The sequence below is a fragment of the Dendrobates tinctorius genome, unplaced genomic scaffold (assembly GCF_039654945.1).
Source record: "Dendrobates tinctorius isolate UK_male_01 unplaced genomic scaffold, ASM3965494v1 ptg000117l, whole genome shotgun sequence".
Lineage (NCBI taxonomy): Eukaryota > Metazoa > Chordata > Amphibia > Anura > Dendrobatidae > Dendrobates > Dendrobates tinctorius.
Genome location: NW_027361785.1, coordinates 13,433,347 through 13,457,529, shown reverse-complemented (window position 1 = coordinate 13,457,529; position 24,183 = coordinate 13,433,347). Strand labels below are relative to the sequence as shown.

The 24,183-nt window shown below is 44.7% G+C and overlaps 1 protein-coding gene across 1 annotated transcript; it reads left to right on the top strand.

The window, feature by feature from the left end:
• Nucleotides 1-8,781: 8,781 nt before the first annotated feature.
• Nucleotides 8,782-24,183, top strand: C1QBP (complement C1q binding protein). The gene is made up of 6 exons (XM_073590569.1): nt 8,782-9,099; nt 12,862-13,012; nt 14,232-14,319; nt 16,505-16,600; nt 16,982-17,107; nt 23,218-24,183. Exons 1-6 carry the CDS (start codon nt 8,883-8,885, stop codon nt 23,362-23,364), a joined length of 825 nt encoding a protein of 274 aa, XP_073446670.1. The 5' UTR covers nt 8,782-8,882; the 3' UTR covers nt 23,365-24,183.

Below are 24,183 nucleotides of genomic sequence, written 5' to 3'. Positions count from 1 at the left end.
ACAGGAGCCCGTACAGTCTGTATCTACAATAATATATACCTGACAGTAGCCCGTACAGTCTGTATCTACAATAATATATACCTGACAGGAGCCCGTACAGTCTGTATCTACAATAATATATACCTGACAGGAGCCCATACAGTCTATATCTACAATAATATATACCTGACAGGGGCTCATACATTCTGTATCTACAATAATATATACCTGACAGGAGCCCGTACAGTCTATATCTACAGTAATATATACCTGACAGGAGCCCGTACAGTCTATATCTACAATAATATATACCTGACAGGAGCCCGTACAGTCTGTATCTACAATAATATATACCTGACAGGAGCCCATACAGTCTGTATCTACAATAATATATACCTGACAGGAGCCCGTACAGTCTATATCTACAATAATATATACCTGACAGGAGCCCGTACAGCCTATATCTACAATAATATATACCTGACAGGAGCCTGTACAGTCTGTATCTACAATAATATATACCTGACAGGAGCCCATACAGTCTGTATCTACAATAATATATACCTGACAGGAGCCATACAGTCCATATCTACAATAATATATACCTGACAGGAGCCCATACAGTCTGTATCTACAATAATATATACCTGACAGGAGCCCATACAGTCTGTATCTACAATAATATATACCTGACAGGAGCCATACAGTCCGTATCTACAATAATATATACCTGACAGGAGCCCGTACAGTCTATATCTACAATAATATATACCTGACAGGAGCCCGTACAGTCTATATCTACAATAATATATACCTGACAGGAGCCCGTACAGTCTATATCTACAGTAATATATACCTGACAGGAGCCCGTACAGTCTATATCTACAATAATATATACTTGACAGGAGCCCGTACAGTCTGTATCTACAATAATATATACCTGACAGGAGCCCAGTCTGTATCTACAATAATATATACCTGACAGGAGCCATACAGTCCATATCTACAATAATATATACCTGACAGGAGCCCGTACAGTCTATATCTACAATAATATATACCTGACAGGAGCCCATACAGTCTATAGCTACAATAATATATACCTGACAGGAGCCCATACAGTCTATATCTACAATAATATATACCTGACAGGGGCTCATACATTCTGTATCTACAATAATATATACCTGACAGGAGCCCGTACAGTCTGTATCTACAATAATATATACCTGACAGTAGCCCGTACAGTCTGTATCTACAATAATATATACCTGACAGGAGCCCATACAGTCTATATCTACAATAATATATACCTGACAGGGGCTCATACATTCTGTATCTACAATAATATATACCTGACAGGAGCCCGTACAGTCTGTATCTACAATAATATATACCTGACAGGAGCCCATACAGTCTATATCTACAATAATATATACCTGACAGGGGCTCATACATTCTGTATCTACAATAATATATACCTGACAGGAGCCCGTACAGTCTGTATATACAATAATATATACCTGACAGTAGCCCGTACAGTCTGTATCTACAATAATATATACCTGACAGGAGCCCGTACAGTCTGTATCTACAATAATATATACCTGACAGGAGCCCATACAGTCTATATCTACAATAATATATACCTGACAGGGGCTCATACATTCTGTATCTACAATAATATATACCTGACAGGAGCCCGTACAGTCTATATCTACAGTAATATATACCTGACAGGAGCCCGTACAGTCTATATCTACAATAATATATACCTGACAGGAGCCCGTACAGTCTGTATCTACAATAATATATACCTGACAGGAGCCCATACAGTCTGTATCTACAATAATATATACCTGACAGGAGCCCGTACAGTCTATATCTACAATAATATATACCTGACAGGAGCCCGTACAGCCTATATCTACAATAATATATACCTGACAGGAGCCTGTACAGTCTGTATCTACAATAATATATACCTGACAGGAGCCCATACAGTCTGTATCTACAATAATATATACCTGACAGGAGCCATACAGTCCATATCTACAATAATATATACCTGACAGGAGCCCATACAGTCTGTATCTACAATAATATATACCTGACAGGAGCCCATACAGTCTGTATCTACAATAATATATACCTGACAGGAGCCATACAGTCCATATCTACAATAATATATACCTGACAGGAGCCCGTACAGTCTATATCTACAATAATATATACCTGACAGGAGCCCGTACAGTCTATATCTACAATAATATATACCTGACAGGAGCCCGTACAGTCTATATCTACAGTAATATATACCTGACAGGAGCCCGTACAGTCTATATCTACAATAATATATACCTGACAGGAGCCCGTACAGTCTGTATCTACAATAATATATACCTGACAGGAGCCCAGTCTGTATCTACAATAATATATACCTGACAGGAGCCATACAGTCCATATCTACAATAATATATACCTGACAGGAGCCCGTACAGTCTATATCTACAATAATATATACCTGACAGGAGCCCGTACAGTCTATAGCTACAATAATATATACCTGACAGGAGCCCATACAGTCTATATCTACAATAATATATACCTGACAGGAGCCCATACAGTCTGTATCTACAATAACATATAACTGACAGGAGCCCATACAGTCTATATCTACAATAATATATACCTGACAGGAGCCCATACAGTCAATATCTACAATAATACTGTATATACCTGACAGGAGCCCATACAGTCTATATCTACAATAATATATACCTGACAGGAGCCCGTACAGTCTATATCTACAATAATATATACCTGACAGGAGCCCGTACAGTCTATATCTACAATAATATATACCTGACTGGAGCCCATACAGTCTGTATCTAATATATACCTGACAGGAGCCCACACAGTCTATATCTACAATAATATATACCTGACAGGAGCCCATACATGCTATATCTACAATAATATATACCTGACAGGAGCCCGTACAGTCTGTATCTAATATATACCTGACAGGAGCCCGTACAGTCTATATCTACAATAATATATACCTGACAGGAGCCCGTACAGTCTGTATCTACAATAATATATACCTGACAGGAGCCCGTACAGTCTATATCTACAATAATATATACCTGTCAGGAGCCCATACAGTCTGTATCTAATATATACCTGACAGGAGCCCACACAATCTATATCTACAATAATATATACCTGACAGGAGCCCATACATGCTATATCTACAATAATATATACCTGACAGGAGCCCATACAGTCTATATCTACAATAATATATACCTGACAGGAGCCCATACAGTCTGTATCTAATATATACCTGACAGGAGCACATACAGTCTGTATCTACAATAATATATACCTAACAGGAGCCCATACAGTATATCTACAGTAATATATACCTGACAGGAGCCCGTACAGTCTGTATCTACAATAATATATACCTGACAGGAGCCCATACAGTCTGTATCTACAGTAATATATATCTGACTGCAGCCCATACATGACACTAGAATGTATGTGCTCCTTCAAGGTATAAATTATTAAAGCCAGCCGAATATACTGTATGGGCTCCTTCCAGGTCCTAACTGCAGCCCATACAGTCTAGCCGGCTCACTACTGAAGATGCTAGACTGTGTGGGCTCCTGTCAGGTATATATTAGATACAGACTGTATGGGCTCCAGTCAGGTATATATTATTGTAGATATAGACTGTACGGGCTCCTGTCAGGTATATATTATTGTAGATATAGACTGTATGGGCTCCTGTCAGGTATATATTAGATACAGACTGTATGGGCTCCAGTCAGGTATATATTATTGTAGATATAGACTGTACGGGCTCCTGTCAGGTATATATTAGATACAGACTGTATGGGCTCCTGTTAGGTATATATTATTGTAGATATAGACTGTATGGGCTCCTGTCAGGTATATATTAGATACAGACTGTATGGGCTCCAGTCAGGTATATATTATTGTAGATATAGACTGTACGGGCTCCTGTCAGGTATATATTATTGTAGATATAGACTGTACGGGCTCCTGTCAGGTATATATTATTGTAGATATAGACTGTATGGGCTCCTGTCAGGTATATATTATTGTAGATATAGACTGTATGGGCTCCTGTCAGGTATATATTATTGTAGATATAGACTGTACGGGCTCCTGTCAGGTATATATTATTGTAGATATACACTCACTGGCCACTTTATTAGGTACACCATGCTAGTAAGGGGTTGGACCCCCTTTTGCCTTCAGAACTGCCTCAATTCTTCGTGGCAGAGATTCAACAAGGTGCTGGAAGCATTCCTCAGAGATTTTGGACCATATTGACATGATGGCATCACACAGTTGGCGCAGATTTGTCGGCTGCACATCCCTGATGCGAATCTCCCGTTCCACCACATCCCAAAGATGCTCTATTGGATTGAGATCTGGTGACTGAGGAGGCCATTTGAGTACAGTAAACTCATTGTCATGTTCAAGAAACCAATCTGAGATGATTCGAGCTTTATGACATGGCGCATTATCCTGCTGAAAGTAGCCATCAGATGTTGGGTACATTGTGGTCATAAAGGGATGGACATGGTCAGCAACAATACTCAGGTAGGCTGTGGCGTTGCAACGATGCTCAATTGGTACCAAGGGGCCCAAAGAGTGCCCAGAAAAAATTCCCCACACCATGACACCACCACCACCAGCCTGAACCGTTGATACAAGGCAGGATGGATCCATGCTTTCATGTTGTTTACGCCAAATTCTGACCCTACCATCCGAATGTCGCAGCAGAAATCGAGACTCATCAGACCAGGCAACGTTTTTCCAATCTTCTACTGTCCAATTTCGATGAGCTTGTGCAAATTGTAGCCTCAGTTTCCTGTTCTTAGCTGAGAGGAGTGGTACCCAGTGTGGTCTTCTGCTGCTGTAGCCCATCTGCCTCAAAGTTCGACGCACTGTGCATTCAGAGATGCTCTTCTGCCTACCTTGGTTGTAACGGGTGGCAATTTGAGTCACTGTTGCCTTTCTATCAGCTCGAACCAGTCTGCCCATTCTCCTCTGACCTCTGGCATCAACATGGCATTTCCGGCCACAGAACTGCCGCTCACTGGATTTTTTTTCTTTTTCGGACCATTCTCTGTAAACCCTAGAGATGGTTGTGCGTGAAAATCCCAGTAGATCAGCAGTTTCTGAAATTCTCAGACCAGCCCTTCTGGCACCAACAATCATGCCACGTTCAAAGGCACTCAAATCACCTTTCTTCCCCATACTGATGCTCGGTTTGAACTGCAGGAGATTGTCTTCACCATGTCTACATGCCTAAATGCACTGAGTTGCCGCCATGTGATTGGCTGATTAGAAATTAAGTCTTAACACACAGTTGGACAGGTGTACCTAATAAAGTGGCCAGTGAGTGTAGACTGTATGGGCTCCTGTCAGGTATATATTAGATACAGACTGTATGGGCTCCAGTCAGGTATATATTATTGTAGATATAGACTGTACGGGCTCCTGTCAGGTATATATTAGATACAGACTGTATGGGCTCCTGTTAGGTATATATTATTGTAGATATAGACTGTATGGGCTCCTGTCAGGTATATATTAGATACAGACTGTATGGGCTCCAGTCAGGTATATATTATTGTAGATATAGACTGTACGGGCTCCTGTCAGGTATATATTATTGTAGATATAGACTGTACGGGCTCCTGTCAGGTATATATTATTATAGATATAGACTGTATGGGCTCCTGTCAGGTATATATTATTGTAGATATAGACTGTATGGGCTCCTGTCAGGTATATATTATTGTAGATACAGACTTTATGGGCTCCTGTCAGGTATATATTATTGTAGATATAGACTGTACGGGCTCCTGTCAGGTATATATTATTATAGATATAGACTGTATGGGCTCCTGTCAGGTATATATTATTGTAGATATAGACTGTATGGGCTCCTGTCAGGTATATATTATTGTAGATACAGACTTTATGGGCTCCTGTCAGGTATATATTATTGTAGATATAGACTGTACGGGCTCCTGTCAGGTATATATTACTGTAGATATAGACAGTACGGGCTCCTGTCAGGTATATATTATTGTAGATATAGACTGTATGGGCTCCTGTCAGGTATATATTATTGTAGATATAGACTGTATGGGCTCCTGTCAGGTAGATTCAAAGAAGCTTTATTGGCAGGACTAAATACACATTAGTTTTGCCAAAGCAGGTGTACAGAAGGGAATTGGGATAGGGACTGTAGGGATGTTGGGTAGGGGCTGTAGGAGAGGTGGATGGGGCAGATCCAGGATGGGGCTATAAAAGTCCATGGCATAGGGAAGGTGGATGGGTGCATGGGGGCAGATCCAGGATGAGGCTATAGAAGTCCATGGCATAGGGAAGGTGGATGGGGGATTGGGGCATATCCAGGGTGGGTGCCATAGAAGTCCATGGCATATCATAATTCTCTTTCTCGCAGTCTATGGCATTCGCTCACATATTGCGCTGCTATCTCCACTGCTCTCTCTTCTTCCCCCAGCAGGATATGTTTTCTCTTCCTCCTTCATGGTGGTGAAATCCGGGAAGAGATGTGAGAGTCTCCTGAAGTGAGTGTCCCTCACTGCTGAGTACTTGGAGCAGTGTAGCAGGAAGTGGGTCTCATCCTCCAGGGCCTCCTGGTCACAGTGTTGGCACAGTCTTTCCTCCGTGGGCTTGTAGCTCTGCCTGTGTCGGCCGGATTCGATGGCCAGACTGTGGGCACCGAGTCTATACCGGCTCAGGATCTTGCGGTCTTTGGGGTCCGGGAGTTTCTCCAGGTATGGGGCCAGTCTGTAGTCTCTCTGTAGACTCCGGTACATGGTCAGTTTCTGTGAGCTGATGATGTCGTTCTTCCAGTCACTTACGTACCTCTCCTGGCCTTCGTCTACCATCTTCCTGATTCCGGCTTTTGTCAGGTTGTTGTGATTGGTTTTCTGGTCAGGTTGGGTTTGGGTATATATTATTGTAGATACAGACTGTATGGGCTCCTGTCAGGTATATATTATTGTAGATATAGACTGTACGGGCTCCTGTCAGGTATATATTATTGTAGATACAGTATAGACTGTACGGGCTCCTGTCAGGTATATATTATTGTAGATATAGACTGTACGGGCTCCTGTCAGGTATATATTATTGTAGATACAGACTGTATGGGCTCCTGTCAGGTATATATTATTGTAGATATAGACTGTATGGGCTCCTGTCAGGTATATATTACTGTAGATATAGACTGTATGGCTCCTGTCAGGTATATATTATTGTAGATACAGACTGTATGGGCTCCTGTCAGGTATATATTATTGTAGATACAGCCTGTACGGGCTCCTGTCAGGTATATATTATTGTAGATACAGACTGTATGGGCTCCTGTCAGGTATATATTATTGTAGATATAGACTGTATGGGCTCCTGTCAGGTATATATTACTGTAGATATAGACTGTATGGGCTCCTGTCAGGTATATATTATTGTAGATATAGACTGTATGGGCTCCTGTCAGGTATATATTATTGTAGATACAGCCTGTACGGGCTCCTGTCAGGTATATATTATTGTAGATATAGACTGTATGGGCTCCTGTCAGGTATATATTATTGTAGATACAGCCTGTACGGGCTCCTGTCAGGTATATATTATTGTAGATACAGACTGTATGGGCTCCTGTCAGGTATATATTATTGTAGATACAGCCTGTACGGGCTCCTGTCAGGTATATATTATTGTAGATATAGACTGTATGGGCTCCTGTCAGGTATATATTATTGTAGATATAGACTGTATGGGCTCCTGTCAGGTATATATTACTGTAGATATAGACTGTATGGGCTCCTGTCAGGTATATATTATTGTAGATACAGCCTGTACGGGCTCCTGTCAGGTATATATTATTGTAGATATAGACTGTATGGGCTCCTGTCAGGTATATATTATTGTAGATACAGCCTGTACGGGCTCCTGTCAGGTATATATTATTGTAGATACAGCCTGTACGGGCTCCTGTCAGGTATATATTATTGTAGATACAGACTGTATGGGCTCCTGTCAGGTATATATTATTGTAGATATAGACTGTACGGGCTCCTGTCAGGTATATATTATTGTAGATATAGACTGTACGGGCTCTTGTCAGGTATATATTATTATAGATATAGGCTGTACATGCTCCTGTCTGCTATCTTCAAGAAAATATACCTGGAAGGAGCCCATACAGTCTAGCATCTTCACCAGTGAGCCGGCTAGACTGTATGGGCTGCAGTTAGGACCTGGAAGGAGCCCATATTTTCGGCTGGCTTTAATAATTTATACCTTGAAGGAGCACATACATTCTAGTGTCATGTATGGGCTGCAGTCAGGGCCAGGCAGCAGCCCATAATGTCTGCTATCTTCAAGAATATATACCTGCATGGAGCCCATACAGTCTAGCACCTTCAGTAGTGAGCCGGCTAGGCTGTATGGGCTGCAGTTAGCACCTGGAAGGAGCCCATACAGTCTAGGCTCAACCCAGACTGCAAAGACAATGGCGTCTTCTCTTCCTGCCTATGCTGTCAGACACGCCCCCAGAAATGACATCACACCTGGAAGGAGCCCATACAGTCTAGCATCTACCTACAGTCTAGGCTCAACCGTGCTCTATGGAGAAAGAGGCGCCGCCCCTTCTGGTCACATGGGCATGACGTCAGCAGAGGTCCGACTTGGATTTAGCCTTTACCATTGGCTTAGGCGGTGTGTTTGTCGTTTCCGGTGGCGGGCTTCCTTCCTTCCGCGGAGGTGAAAGGTCAGGGTGTCACTGTGTCCTCGGCTTCCACACGTGGGTCGCAGTCATGTTCTCTTCTCTGTCCCGCTCCCTGATCACAGCCGCCGCCAGAGTGGTGGTCGCTCGGCCGCTGCCACTGCTCAGCAGTCAGGGTCCTGCCCGAGCTCTTACACGGTCGTTATGGCTTCACGGCGGGGCCAGCAGTACTCTCCGGCCAACCTTCCTGAACCCGTACCGGGGCTTCCCTGCTGTGTCGTGCGGGTGCGGCGGCCTTCACACTGACGGTGAGTCCATGCAGGGCGCTGAGTATATTTCTACAGGGATCTGGGGATCACCCGTCCTTCTCCTGGTGGACACCAACTGGGTTATAGCTGAAGGGTGGCGGTGTGTGGATGGTGGCAGTGGATGATAGCAGTGGGCAGGTGTGTGGATGGTGGCAGTGGATGATAGCAGTGGGCAGGTGTGTGGATGGTGGCAGTGGATGATAGCAGTGGGCAGGTGTGTGGATGGTGGCAGTGGATGATAGCAGTGGGCAGGTGTGTGGATGGTGGCAGTGGATGATAGCAGTGGGCAGGTGTGTGGATGGTGGCAGTGGATGATAGCAGTGGGCAGGTGTGTGGATGGTGGCAGTGGGCGCAAGCGTGGGTGGGTGTGGATGGTGCCAGTGGGCAGGTGTGTGGATGGTGGCAGTGGGTGCAGGTGTGGGTGGGTGTGCGGATGGTGGCGGTGGGTGCAGGCGTGGGGTGTGTGGATGGTGGTGGTGGATGGTGGGTGCAGGCGTGGGGGGGTGGATGGTGGGTGCAGGCGTGGGGGGGTGGATGGTGGGTGCAGGCGTGGGGGGGGTGGATGGTGGGTGCAGGCGTGGGGGGGTGGATGGTGGGTGCAGGCGTGGGGGGGTGGATGGTGGCAGTGGGCGCAGGCGTGGGGGGTGTGTGGATGGTGGCAGTGGGCGGGTGTGTGGATGGTGGCGGTGGGCGCAGGCGTGGGGGGTGTGGATGGTGGTGGCGGTGGGCGCAGGCGTGGGGGGGTGGATGGTGGTGGCGGTGGGCGCAGGCGTGGGGGGGTGGATGGTGGTGGCGGTGGGCGCAGGCGTGTGGGGGTGGATGGTGGCAGTGTGGGGGTGGATGGTGGCAGTGGGTGCAGGTGTGGGGGGGTTTGGATGGTGGCAGTGGGTGCAGGTGTGGGGGGGTGTGGATGGTGGCAGTGGGTGCAGGTGTGGGGGGGTGTGGATGGTGGCAGTGGGTGGATGTTGGTGGGTGTGTGTGTGGATGGTGGCAGTGGGCGCAGGCGTGGGGTGGATGGTGGCAGTGGGGGGTGTGGACGGTGGCGGTGGGCGCAGGTGTGGGGGGGGTGTGGATGGTGGCGGTGGGTGTGTGGATGGTGGCAGTGGGCGCAGGTGTGGGGGGGTGTGGATGGTGGCAGTGGGTGGGCGTGGGTGGGTGTGTGGATGGTGGCAGTGGGCGTGGGGTGGATGGTGGCAGTGGGGGGTGTGGACGGTGGCGGTGGGCGCAGGTGTGGGGGGGGTGGATGGTGGCGGTGGGTGTGTGGATGGTGGCAGTGGGCGCAGGCGTGGGGTGGATGGTGGCAGTGGGCGCGGCAGTGGGGGGGTGTGGATGGTGGCAGTGGGGGGGTGTGGATGGTGGCAGTGGCCGCAGGCGTGGTGTGGACGGTGGCAGTGGGCGCAGGTGTTGGGGGGGGGGGGGGGGGTGGATGGTGGAAGTGAGAAAATATTAGACAGAGGGCACCACTATGCTATTTGGGATAAACAGAGGGGTTCACCAAAGATATGTTCAAAAGCAATGGGTGAGAGAAGGCAACATATCTATGTACACTGGCAACTCCACAATATGTAGAAAACATGACAAATTTTATTAATGCTAACACATACATAGAACAACACAGTATCTGTTAGAAACAGTTAAAAAATACAAAGTGCGAACAAGTCAAGTCATGGAATAATGATGCAATGACTCCCACATCAAAATCCCCCATACAGCAAATATATAAGAAATGCACCAAGCAAATAACCTCCACAACCTTTTTTTATATTGCATATAATAACCATGCACTAGAATCCATATAGATAAATGAGGAAGCCTATATATGAGGCATATAAGTGGCTGTTCACAGCACCATGTAGACCAATGTTATGTACATACAGTATATAGGAGCAAAGGGTAAGCCTAATGATAAAAAAGTGACCGAGTGAAAAATGAATCAGCCACACAGATGTCTGGAATGTCAAATACCTGACTGGCAAGACGGAGAGCAAAACCCTGAGCATACGGGTCCACAAGAGCAAAGAGTACTTGGCATGAAAAATAAAGTGCCGAGAACAGCTGTAGGATGTGGGGGGGGATCAAAGCCCCACGTGTATTGCCACTCTCCATATGCTCAGGGTTTAGCTCTCCGTCTTGCCAGTCAGGTATTTGACATTCCAGACATCTGTGTGGCTGATTCATTTTTCTCTCAGTCACTTGTTTAACCATTAGGCTTACCCAGGGCCGGACTGGGACCAAAAAGCAGCCCTGGCACAAAAAAAAATTCACCAGCCCACATACAATGAATGTCCTCACTACATACAGATACTGTGCACCTTTTACCTTGCGTGCTGCTGGCTCTCTCCACTGTTCTCTGATGCTGGTACTTTCCAGCGTCAGACAGAGAGGCAGGAATCCTGTGTGTGCTGTGGCGGCGGCCTTTGCAAACTTCTGACAAGGTCCTGTGTGCGGCGCGCGCTCTCCTGCTTGCCAGCACTGATGAGGGCAGCAGCCACGCACACAGTCACGGACGTGGGGCGCGCTCATGCACTGACGCTGGCAGAAGCGGCCCTTGTCAGCGCGTGCAGTGAGAGGGAGCACGCACACAGGGCCTAGTCAAAGGTTTTAAAGGGCCGGCGGCCCATTTCCTAGTTCAGAGCCGCCGGCCCACTGGGAATCTGCCCGGTTCGGCAGATTACCAATCCGGGCCTGGGCTTACCCTTTGCTCCTATATACTGTATATACATAACATTGGTCTACATGATGGTGGCAGTGGGCGCAGGCGTGTATACATACTGTGCATTATAAAACAAGTGACGTATGGGAAGGGGGGTTAGGCTAAGTGCACACGTACCGGAACTCTTGCGGAAATTACCGCGAGAATTCCGGAATTCCAGTCCGCGGGAAAATCGCATTTTAAATTCCCGCGATTTTTCCGTGGAAAAACTACCATTTTGCAAGCGTATTTAGCTTGCAAAATGCCAGCGTTTTCCAAGCGATCTGTAGCATCGCTTGGAGAACTGATTGACAGGTTGGTCACACTTGTCAAACATAGTGTTTGACGAGTGTGACCAACTTTTTACTACTGAGGCCGCCTATGCAGCATCAGTAGTAAAAGATAGAATGTAAAAAAAAAAAAAAAAATGGTGTTATTCTTACCCTCCGACGTCCCGCACATCCGTTCCCAGTAATATCCTTTGCGAAAATGCCCGTGATGACGTCTGTTCTCGCGGGATAGCGATGTCTCGCGAATGACCGCGAGAACGGACGTCATCGCGGGCATTTTCGCAAAGGACTACTGGGAACGAGGGCGTGGAGAGAAGCGGGAAGACTGCGCGGGAAGTCGGAGGGTGAGAATAACAATATTTTTTATTTTTAAATTCTATTTTTTACAGGGATATGGTACCCAAAGCCCGGAGGACAGCCTCCTCTCCTCCGGACCGTGGGTACCATCCGCAAATATTCTGCTTACTTTCCGCATGGTGTGCACAGCCACATGCGGGAAGTAAGCGGAACAATGCATTCCTATGGGTGCAGGATCGCCGCGATTCCGCAAGTTAATGAGCATGCTGCGGTTTTTACCGCAAAGCGATTCCGCCGCGGTAAAAACCGCAGCATTAGCACAGCATTGCGGAATCCCATAGGAATGCATGGGATGCTTATTTTTCGCGTTTTCGCTGCAAAATCGCGCGGTTAAAACCGCCGCGGAAACGCGAAAAAAACGCCACGTGTGAACTCAGCCTTACCGGTATTCGCACATGGGGTCACTGTACACTTTCCTTGCAGGGGACAAAGCATTTTCCGAGTTTCTGAATGATGAAATCAAAGAAGAGAAGAAAATCCTGAAACACAAAAATCTTCCCAAGATGTCTGGCGGCTGGGAATTAGAAGTGAACGGCACAGAAGCTAAACTGACCAAAAAAGTCTCTGGAGAGAAGTGAGTGACCGTCTGCAATCTTTCATGGTACATTAATATTATTGGTTTAAGGAGTCAGATATTTTTCAGGTTATACCACAGATAAGCAAATGTTTGAGGGTAACGGGACTGTCCCTAAAATGCATGTTTGTCTCATCCTTTGTTTCCTTCACATTGAGGGGTGTTGGAAGCCACTTATCTTTGCTGTTCCTTCATTTGCGCAAAAATATATTTTGTATATACATCCAAATTTTCCCAAATTTCCAAGCTATTGGCCACCAGTCCAGTTGCCATAGGGTTGTCACCTGACTTCCTTGTAGCCATATTTTCCTAATTATTAGTCACCAGTGTTGGAACATAACTAGGTAGCTGTGGCATCCAGAAGAGCTGGATAATTTGGCATAGTCACTTCTCCTGACAGTGGTGAAACGTCTGTATTAGGGCCACCATCTCACAGCAGTGATGATATTCAGTAGTGCTTGCTGCAGAGTGTTGAACATGGACTTATTATACAATGAGGGGCTTCAGTGAACGGTCCCACTCATAGAGATCAAGCTGAATTTTAGGATGTATTATATGGCTTCATCACTCGGACCCACCACAGTTGTACTAAACTGAACTTTAGTGTGGAGTGACTGACCTTGGGTGAAGGTCAAGAAGCGAGAGTGCTGTTAGTGATGCTAACACTAGGGGCAGAGCTGTGACTGTCTTCACTATTATTTGTATATTAGGCATTGCTTACATAGCACCATCATATTCCACAGCGGTTTATCGGCACTGTCCCCATTGGGGCTCACAATCTATATTCCCCATCTTTGTAGTGTGGGAGGAAACCGGAGAACCCGGTGGAAACCCACGCAAACACAGGGAGAACATACAAAACTCCTTGCAGTTATTGTCCAATAATCTTGGTTTCGTCCTTGCATCAACACTCTTTGGATTGTTTTAATGCTTAAGAAAGAGCAACTACTCGGCACTGTCATGGGTAACCGGAGTGGTTATCTACCGGTACGGTTTAGTCTGTTACAGCACACATTACAAGTAAGTGTATTGTGCCCCAGGAGTGACTTCAGTAATGGTGACTATGAATTGTGGTTCTGGCCACCTACAAATACTTGTGATGGGCTTATTTAGAACCAAATTTTAGGATGAATAGGGTCTATGTTTTTAGGGAGGCGGGGTGGGGGGGATACCGTAATTAATTTGAGGCATTAATAGAAATTCCCTTTTTGTTTTCAAGGGTCACGGTCACATTCAATACAAATAACAGCATTCCACCGTCTTATGATGAGGAACCACAAGAAGGACAGAAGGGAGGCGATGAAGAGGTACAATGTGCAGGCCTGCTGGCGATACTTTCTAGTTTTTATATGAAGATCAAACACCTGGGAATTGCCGCTCACAGACCTGGGTTTCACCCTATTCCGAGCCTTTGCTCTGCTTAGCAGTAACTATAAAGCCTTTAGCACCATTGTTTGTCTTCTGGCTGCAGACTTGGACTGTCCTGTAATAGTAGCAGGGGCACATTTGTCTTAAACATGCCAATGAAGTCCCTGGAGATGTGAGCTGAATAGGTATTTAAGGGTTAATTCTGATGCTGCAAATTTTGTTGCAAAAATGTGTGAATCTGAAAATAGTTTCCCTTCCTCAGCTTGGGTTTGCTTCACATGTATGGGCAGTTGAACAATTTGTGGATTAATTTTGAAGCAGATCTCTCACCAGGTTTGACAATGCAACCTGGATACATTGATAAATAAATCTTAGTCCTAATGAGGCTGGTGTACTAACTCCAAAAATCCAAGTCTAACTCATGTGTAATCTTTATTTTATTTAAGATTTTCCTGCCTGATATTAAATTGCCAGTAGTAGGTATCTGCCTCTAACAGGCACATGGAGCTGCCTGCGGTTGTTAACCTGTTGAATGCTGCTCTCAATCTCTGTCAGCTGGTGAGGGGACCCTTCATTCTATGTGCACTAGTAAAGTGACCACTAGGCACCGATGGGTTGCCATGATAGCTGGAGGTCTGCTGAAGACCCCCCCCCCCCCCCCCCCAATGCCAGTCAGGATAGTACTTCTATGAGTACCAGCCACAAGCTGGCATTCACAGGAGAGCCAGGATTTTTGCTGTGTGCTGCAATACCGTATTATTGTTGTGTATAGTACAAGTGATCTGATGATCAGTTTCAAGTCCTGCAAAAGTACTAATAGATACAGTGGAAAAAAAAATATAAAAGTTCAATTCACCCCACTTTTCCCCATTTTAAAAAAAAAAAAAAAAATACACGATGTATCGGACTGTAAAAGTTCGATCAATCAAATTATAAAATAAATTAACCTGCTTGGTAAATTGCGTAATGAGAAACAAAATCTAAACTCCAGAATTAGCGGGTTTTTGTCCTTCCCAACACAAAAAAAAAATGAATTAAGAGAAGTGATTACCATATACCGTATAAGCCCCCTCGGCTTATACTTGAGTCATTGTCCTAGAACAGTGTTTCCTAACTCCAGTCCTCAAGAGCTACCAACAGGTCAGGTTTTAAGAATTTCCTTAGTATTGCCCAGGTGGTGAAATTATTGCCTGTGCAGGTGGTCAGATCTCACCTGTGCAATTTTAAGGGAAATCCTGAAAACATGACCTGTTGGTGGCTCTTGAGGACTGGAATTGGGGAACATTGTCCTAGAGCATGGCGGGGAGGGGGAGCAGCAGGTCACAGGACGCAGGAGAGGACGGCTGCAGCTAAAACCTGTGTTGACTTCTAAAGAGAAATGAATATTCACTGCACTGGCAATGAATATTCATTTCTCTTATAGCATGCACAGTTGCAGCTGCCAGCTCCTGCAGCTGCCGGTCTAGCAAGGGTGACCGCTCATTAAGGTAATGAATATTCACCTCTCTCCACTCCCATATGCATGGAGAGAGGTGAATATTCATTCCCTTAATGTGCAGGGACACTTGGTCACCCAGTAGCTGCTGGCACCAGAACAAGATGCTGCGAGGGCGCGCAGGAGAGGCAAGTAGGATTTTTTTTTTTTTTACTTTATTTTCACTTGTTAAAGACTAAACTTCAGACAGGCCCACAAACAAACAGCAACTGAATACCACCACAGTGAAGGCCTGGCAGAGCATCAAAAAGGAGGAAACACAGCGTCTGGTGATGTCCATGAGTTAAAGACTTCAGGCAGTAATTGCCAACAAAGGGTTTTCAACCAAGTACTAGAAATGAACATTTTATTTACAATTATTTAATCTGTCTAATTACTTTTGGTCCCTTTAATAACAGGGTGGCACATGTTAAGGAGCTGAAACTCCTAAACCCTTCATCCAATTTTAATGTGGATACCCTCAAATGAAAGCTGAAAGTCTGAACTTCAACTGCATCGGAATTGTTTTGTTTAAAATTCGTTGTGGTAATGTCTAGAACCCAAATTAGAAAAATGTTGTCTCTGTCCAAATATATATGCACCTAACTGTATAACCTGTTTATTAATGTAACCCTTTTTTTCTTCTACAGCCTGATCTTGTTTCCACGCCTAACTTTGTTGTAGAAGTCACAAAACTAGAAAGCAACCAGACCCTGGTGCTGGACTGTCACTATCCTGCGGATGAGGTAGTGCTGTGTTTCTTCCTATTAAATCCTTCTTGACGGGGATCTGTGAGGCCAGAGTATCAGCTTGCACTGATTCACAACCTCTGTTTATTATTGCACAGTGGAGAAACTATCCGCCTGCAGCTGTATAGCATTAATAGACAATGAATTAAAATGCTAATGAAGCGGATATGGTCATGAAATATGCTCAGGCTGTTATAGTTTATTTTGTCAAACTTGAGATGTAATGAGATCACAGGAGAAACTGAAACCTACTTCTTGAGGTTCACTGATTTTGGAATATTTGTAAGATTAATTCGCCTGTTAATGTATTGTTGGGGCAAATTTTTCTCTGTCACTTTAAGTTTACGTTATGTCTTTACTTGACATGCCTTAATGAAGGTTGGACATGGCGAGGAAGAGGAAGAAAGTGACATCTTCACTATCCGAGAAGTTAGTTTCCAGCCCACTGGAGATACAGACTGGAAAGAGAACAGCTATACACTGACCACGGATTCTCTAGATTGGGTTGGTACCACATTATTTTAAAGGAATCATATTTTTTTATATATAACTTGCATCACAAAAGACTGTGCAAGAGTGTCCCATTTTACGTTATTTGCACTTCATACAAAATAATCAATTATTACATTTATTCCTTTAGAAACTACAGTACCACCGTTGCATAGTCACTCTGTGACACAACTGTCTATTTTCTGTTAAATTACCATTTAATGTGCTGCTGATGATTGAGCACCTGTTCCTTATTGACACCAGATTCATAGAATACAATAGAGCTCCACAACAACGAAGTAACTCGCCTCACCATGTGACTGCTCCTGAACACTCCCTTGAGGCCAGGGGAGAGTGAGAAATATTCCTTATTCTCGCAAATTATGGATGCCCCAGTGGTGGGACCCACCCCAATATATAGTTATCACCTATCCAATGGAAAGGTGATAATTTGTGTACGCAGAAATACCCCTTTATGGGAGTCCTCCACTCCAAAAGTGAAATTAACCCCTTTACCCCCAAGGGTGGTTTGCACATTAATGATCGGGCCAATTTTTACAATTCTGACCACTGTCCCTTTATGAGGTAATAACTCTGGAACGCTTCAACGGATCTAGGCAATTCTGAGATTGTTTTCTCGTGACATATTGTACTTCACTTTAGTGGTAAAATTTATTCGCTATAACTTGCGTTTTATTTATGAAAAAAACAGAAATAAGGCGCAAATTTTGCAATTTTCAAACTTTGAATTTTTATGCCCTTAAAAGGAGAAATATGTCACACAAAATAGTTACTAAATAACATTTTCCACATGTCTACTTTACCTCAGCACAATTTTGGAAACAAATTTTTTCTTTTTTTTGGTTAGGAAGTTATAAGGGTTAAAAGTTGCCCAGCAATTTCTCCTTTTTACAACAAAATTTACAAAACCATTTTTTTTTTTTTAGGGACCACCTCACATTTGAAGTCCCTTTGAGGGGTCTATATGACAGAAAATACCGAAAAGTGACACTATTCTAAAAACTGCACCCCTCAAGCTACTCAAAACTACATTCAAGAAACTTATTAACTCTTCAGGTGCTTCACAGGAGCAGAAGCAACGTGGAAGGAAAAAAATTAACATTTAACTTTTTAGTCACAAAAATGATCATTTAGTCCCCAATGTTTTATTTTCCCAAGAGTAACAGGAGAAATTGGACCCCAAAAGTTGTTGTCCAATTTGTCCCGAGTACTCTGATGCCCTATATGTGGGGGGGGGGGGCACTGTTTGGGCACACGGCAGGGCTCGGAAGGGAAGCAGCGCGGTTTGACTAATTCAACCTAAAATTGTCTGGAATTGAGATCGGACGCCATGTTGCGTTTGACGAGCCCACAATGTGCCTAAACAGTGGAAACCCCCCACAAGTGACCCCATTTTGGAAACTAGCCCCCATAAGGAACTTATCTAGATGTGTGGTGAGAACTTTGAACCCCCAAGTGTTTCACTAAAGTTTATACTGCCTGGGCGTGAAAATAATAAATCCTCTTTCTCTATCGCTTCATTGGGGGACACAGAAACCATGGGGGTGTATGCTGCTGCCACTATTTTTCCAAGGGTAACAGGAGAAATTGTCCAATTTGTCCTGAGTACACTGGTACCCCAGATGTGGGGAAAAAACTGTTTAGGCACACGTCGGGACTTGGAAGGGAGTGACGTTTTGGAATGCAGACTTAGATGGAATGGTCTGCGGGCGTCATTTTCCATTTGCAGAGCCCCTGATGTGCCTAAACAGTAAAAAAAAAAAACAAAAAAAAACACATGTGACCTTACTTTGGAAACTAGACCCCCAAGGAACTTGTCTAGATATGCCCCAACTAATGTAATGTTTCCAGTAAAGTAATTTAGTAGTGCTTTGAGGTGTGGTACAACTTGAAGCAATCCTTCATACACAGGCCTGGTTTTTCAGAGCAGGTGTTGCATTGATAAATGGTGTCCTTGCGTATTCCCTTTTTGTAACACACTCGGCACCTTTTTTGCGATTTTTACCTCTTTTTGTAGTTTGCGGGACCTCCACCGGGAAATGCTGACCTGGTACGATACGAGCACCTTCAGTTCCGGAAGTACTGGGCCTCACTCCTTCCAGAGTGACAAACATCAGGGCCTTAACCACTACCTCCTGGAACTGAAGATACAATTTATTGGTGTGGCTTGCACATCGTGACAGCAGGAATGCGTTGAGCATTGCCATTTGGACGATGTGCACAGCCAGCTTTTTATACCACACCTTGGCCTTCCTCAAAGCATTGTACGGTTGGAGGAGTTGATCGGAGAGATCTACGCCCCCCCCCCCCCCCCCCCCCCCCGTTTTTATTGTACCCAAGTACAGTCAGGTTTGCTGACCTGTGTAGAGGTACCCCGTACAGTGCTGAGGGAGCTGCTGTCACCGTGTATGGTGGTCAAGAGAAGGACATCCCTCTTGTACTTGACCACCAGCAGGTGGTCGCTACATTGGGCCCTGCTTTCACCTTTTCGGAGAATCTGCCCAAGTAGCGTCTTCAGGAGGCCTCTGATTTTTGCGGACACTATCGCAAGCTGCAGTACCTCGCGCAGAGAGGGATTTGTAGAGTGGGACGCTGGTATAAAAGTTCAGTGTAGAGGTAATAACCTTTGTCCAGCAGTGGGTGCACCAAATCCCGCACAATTTTACCACTCCCAGGACAGGACGACAATGGGGGGGGGTTCAATCCTGGTGTCCTTTCCTTCGTACACTCTAAGCCTGTGGGTGTACCCTGAGGTACTCTCACACAGCTTATAGAGTTTGATTCCGTACCTGGCCCCCTTACTGGGCAGGTATTGACGAAATCCGAGCCTGCCCTTAAAATGGATTAAGGACTCATCCACGCAGATGTCCCTTTGGAGCACATACACTTCAGCAAACTTTTTGTTGAAGTGTTCGATGACCGGCCGAACTTTGAACAGACGGTCAAAGTTGGGGTCATCTCGTGCGGGACACTGTGGATTATCATTATAATGCAGGGATTTGTGGATGGCCTGAAAACGCGTCCGGACCATGACCACTCGGAACACTGGAGTGTTGTATAAAATATCAACACTCCACTATAGCCGAAATTCGGGCTGCTTCAGGATCCCCATATGGAGTAACAGCCCCCAAATCTGCGTCTACAGGAGACCAGTTAGAATATGATGAACGCAGGTTTTCTTCCAAAAATTGACAAGCGTACAAATTAGTTTTCTCCACCATGAGGTTAACAAAATCCTCAGAGAAAAAGACTTTGAAAAAGTCAATTTCTGTGAGGCCGGTGGTGTCAAACTTGATTCCTGATTCTGCCACAAAATCCGGAATCAGTGGCTCGTAATTTTCGGGGGGCGAGGTCCACACAGGGTCTGCTGAATCGGCTGCGGGCATGGTGGGCGCTGCCTCATCTTCTGTCCTGGGGCGTCTGCATGGCGGTTCCGCAGGACCCGAGGAGGAAGATGTAGGAGTAAGAGGTTGAAGAATCAGAAAAATAAAGAAATGTGGGATCCTCTCCCTTGCTATCAGTGTCGAAGGCAAGGAAAGAATATGCCATTGAATAGCGCTGTTGGGACGAACGTGATGAGCGGGACTTTTTTTTTGTGTGAGCATGGTGCTTGGGTGTACTTATTTATAACTGTGTATGTGTGGGGGGGCTAGTGATTGGTGCAAACTATTTTGAAAAGGAAAAAGCTAAAAGGAAAAAAAAAAAAAAGCAAATGGGGAGAAAAAATACCTGTGAAAGACTAAGTCTGAAACAGCAGGCCCTAGATCTGATAAGTGAACGGCGTCACTTATCAAAATATAGCGGCTGCTGGATGTGCACGCAGGGGTGGCGCAAAGGGTGGGGGGGTGAAAAAGAAAAATGGAAAACAGCCGGCACGAGCTTTGACAAGTGAATTGCGTCACTTATCAAAACTCGGCGGCTGCTAAATGTGCACACGGAGGCGGCGCAAAGGAGGATGGAGGGTAAAAAGGGAGATGGGGAAGTCATACAGGTCACCTGCAGGTCAGTGACAGGTCACAGAGCGGTCACACTGGTGCTGTGACCTGTCATTGGTGGGATCGAATGATTACATCGATCCCACCAATCCCTGCAGGCCCTGGTGACCATGGCAACTGCCTAGGATCAGAGCTCACAGCTCCGATTCCTAGGCAGGGCACAGAGCGGTCACAGCATGACCGCAGCTGTGCCCTGTGGTTGGCGCGATCGACAATATCGATCGTGCTAGCCAGCTCCTGCAGGCCCTGTACCAGGCTTTGGCCTAGGATCGGTGCTAATACACCACCGGGCCGGTACCTGCCCTACGTTTGGCGCAATCAATTAGATCAACGATCGCGCCAATCCGATGTTGCATTAAAGGGCAATGACGTACTATTCCATCCATGGGACTTGGGTCCCTGGTCACATGGACGGAATAGTACGTCCAATATAGGCAAGTGGTTAAACTATTTAGACCTTCATTTAGAAGACTTGGTCCCTATAAAAATAATACCAGCACTGTAGATTTTAGTAAATTTCTTTTATACAATAAGTTTTATTACATATGGAAATGAGGGGTCTTTGGTGCACCTGAGTGCTCTGTGCACTTTTCCAAGTCTTGACTTTACATCCTCTTCTTTTCCCCTTATGATTTTTGGCGTCTGATCAGTGTCGGTGTGTCTGCACCTTCTCGCCTCCCTCTCCTGTGGGCAGCAGCTGTTTCTAAACACAGGAGAGGGGGACGAGAAGTATGCCCCTGCACACACTGCATACGCTCTGCTCACGCATGTCCGTATGTATAGGGTTGGGGATTTAGGTCTAGTCTAAAACAATGCACTCTGTTATTCAAAGGGGAGGGGCAGAAGATGGTAATTGAGGGGGGGCGGAACTGCACCAAGCACTTGACCATGCCAAAGGGGCACCAAAGACCTCTCCTTTACATATGTACAAAAAAAAAACCCAAAAAAACGTTTTCTATACAACATTTACTAATGTGAACAAAGGCAATCTTTTTATTGGGGCCAAGTGCCCTATATGAAAGTCTAAATAGTTCAATTTCAGCACATTCTGTATGCAAAGCTTACTGAAGGTTAAAAATTGCAGAAATGGGATAAATGCACCTGGGTCCACCCTCCCACAGTTTTCTCTGGCTGGAAATGATGACGTCCAAAACAGCAGTCACTTGACCCTTTGACCATTGAGGTCACTGATTGATTAAATTACTGGGGGCTTTTTGTTTCAACATGTCTTCTATTTGGGGTGGTATGTCTGAAGTAAAAAGGGGGTTTCTGTGGTCAGTATGCCACCTTTTTTGTTTCTTTTAGAAACATCCCTTGTTAGTGATAAGTTTAATAGAACTGCTGCAGTCAGGGCCAGCACTTCCATGTGTTGGCTGTATAACACAGCTGCCACCCTTCATGTATGGTTTTCGTTCAGTTGCTGAGCCTTCTCCCTACCCTTGATATGTGTATATCTCTTGCCCGCCGGTCTCCTGAAGCAACGACCCTGCCTACTGTGACTCCCACTTTACCCCGCTACGTGATAGGACGCCGGAGCCCGCGTGGCACGACAGCTGCCCCTAACATCCGCAGGTGGAATCGTGATCCATCCACAGCTGTTTACATTGGCCGAAGCTCTGCTATGTATAGCACAGGCAATCAGAGTATTGCAGCTTCAAGTAAAAAGAACAAAAATAGTTTTTAAAAATATAGAATTTCAAATTGCACCCCCCCCCCCCCCGCACCATTCAAAACAAAAATAGTTTTAAAAAAACATGGAAGTTCAAATTGCACCCCCCCCTTGCACAATTCAAAATAAAACAATGCCCAAAAAATTCAAAATACAAATATTTGGTATCTCCGCTTTCAGAAATGCCCGATCTATCAAAATATAAAAATAATCCGATCGATAAACAGTGTAATGAGAAAAAACAAAAAAAGCTCCAGAAAAGTTTTTTTGGGCCGCTGCAACATTGCAATAACAGGCAATCAAAAGATTGTATCTACCCCAAAATGGTATTGATAAAAATGTCTGCTGGTGAAGGAGATAATAATAATAAAATAACTATACATTTGTTGTTTTGCCGAAAATGAACATTGTTAATGGCCTTTTTTTCTATTTCTTTCCAGGCTTTGTATGATCATCTGATGGATTTCTTGTCTGATCGTGGGATAGACAATACTTTTGCTGATGAGCTGATAGAGCTCAGCACCGGTTTGGAACATCAAGAATATATCCGCTTCCTGGAAAATCTCAATAGCTTTGTTAAATGTTAACTATAGTTGGATAGGCTTATCTCCATTTTTAATACAACCTGCATATTCTATAACTTCTGTGCCATCCTCTTAATAATAGTACTTTGTTTTATGTGGCGGTGATAAAGGACTTTATTATGATCGCTTCTTAAAGGGAATCTGTCCTGTTCATTATGGTGTCTGGTCTGCAGTCAGGATGTTATAGAGCAGGAGGAGCTGATCAGATTGATATGCAATTTTGTGGTTAATGAGTCAGTATATCTTGCATTCTATTCATTCAAATCCTTGGTTTCTATGCATGAGTCCAGTGGGCGGTCTTACTCCGCAATTAATTGTCATCACTGTAGGACTGCATGTCAGTAGGACCGCCCACTGGACTCCTGTATACAAACACAGATTTCAATCAGTAAAACACAAGTTATGCTGAATCTTTTCCAACAATCCCTTATAGCATTCTGCTCACTCGCCTCTATACCATGCTGTCTACAGATTGGACTGCATGTACAACGTGACAGGTTCCCTTTAACCATGGCTACATCTGAGGAAAGTGGGTGCTCTTTAGACTTCTTTGTATTTGTTAAAGTTATTTAATTTTGTAAATGGGCTCCAGACTACAGACCTTTATACATGTGAACAGTTGAGCGGGCATGACAGGCGTGAACATCTTAAATTCCTGAATTTGAGAAGATAAGGTCGCGAACATTACTCCCCATATCTCCTAAACTGAACCTATTAAAAGACCTTTACTAGAGAAAGTGGAGTTAACGCTAAGGATTGTCAGTGCAGCCTCCTTTCAACTGTTTCCTAAAAATGCCATTAAAACATTACCATATTCTGCTA

Coding starts and splice junctions, on each gene's coding strand:
- C1QBP (XM_073590569.1), top strand. CDS start 8,883: ATGTTCTCTTCTCTGTCCCGCTCCCTGATCACAGCCGCCGCCAGAGTG. Junction 13,013..14,231: donor AAAAAAGTCTCTGGAGAGAA/GTGAGTGACCGT, acceptor TTTGTTTTCAAG/GGTCACGGTCACATTCAATA. Junction 16,601..16,981: donor GTCACTATCCTGCGGATGAG/GTAGTGCTGTGT, acceptor GCCTTAATGAAG/GTTGGACATGGCGAGGAAGA.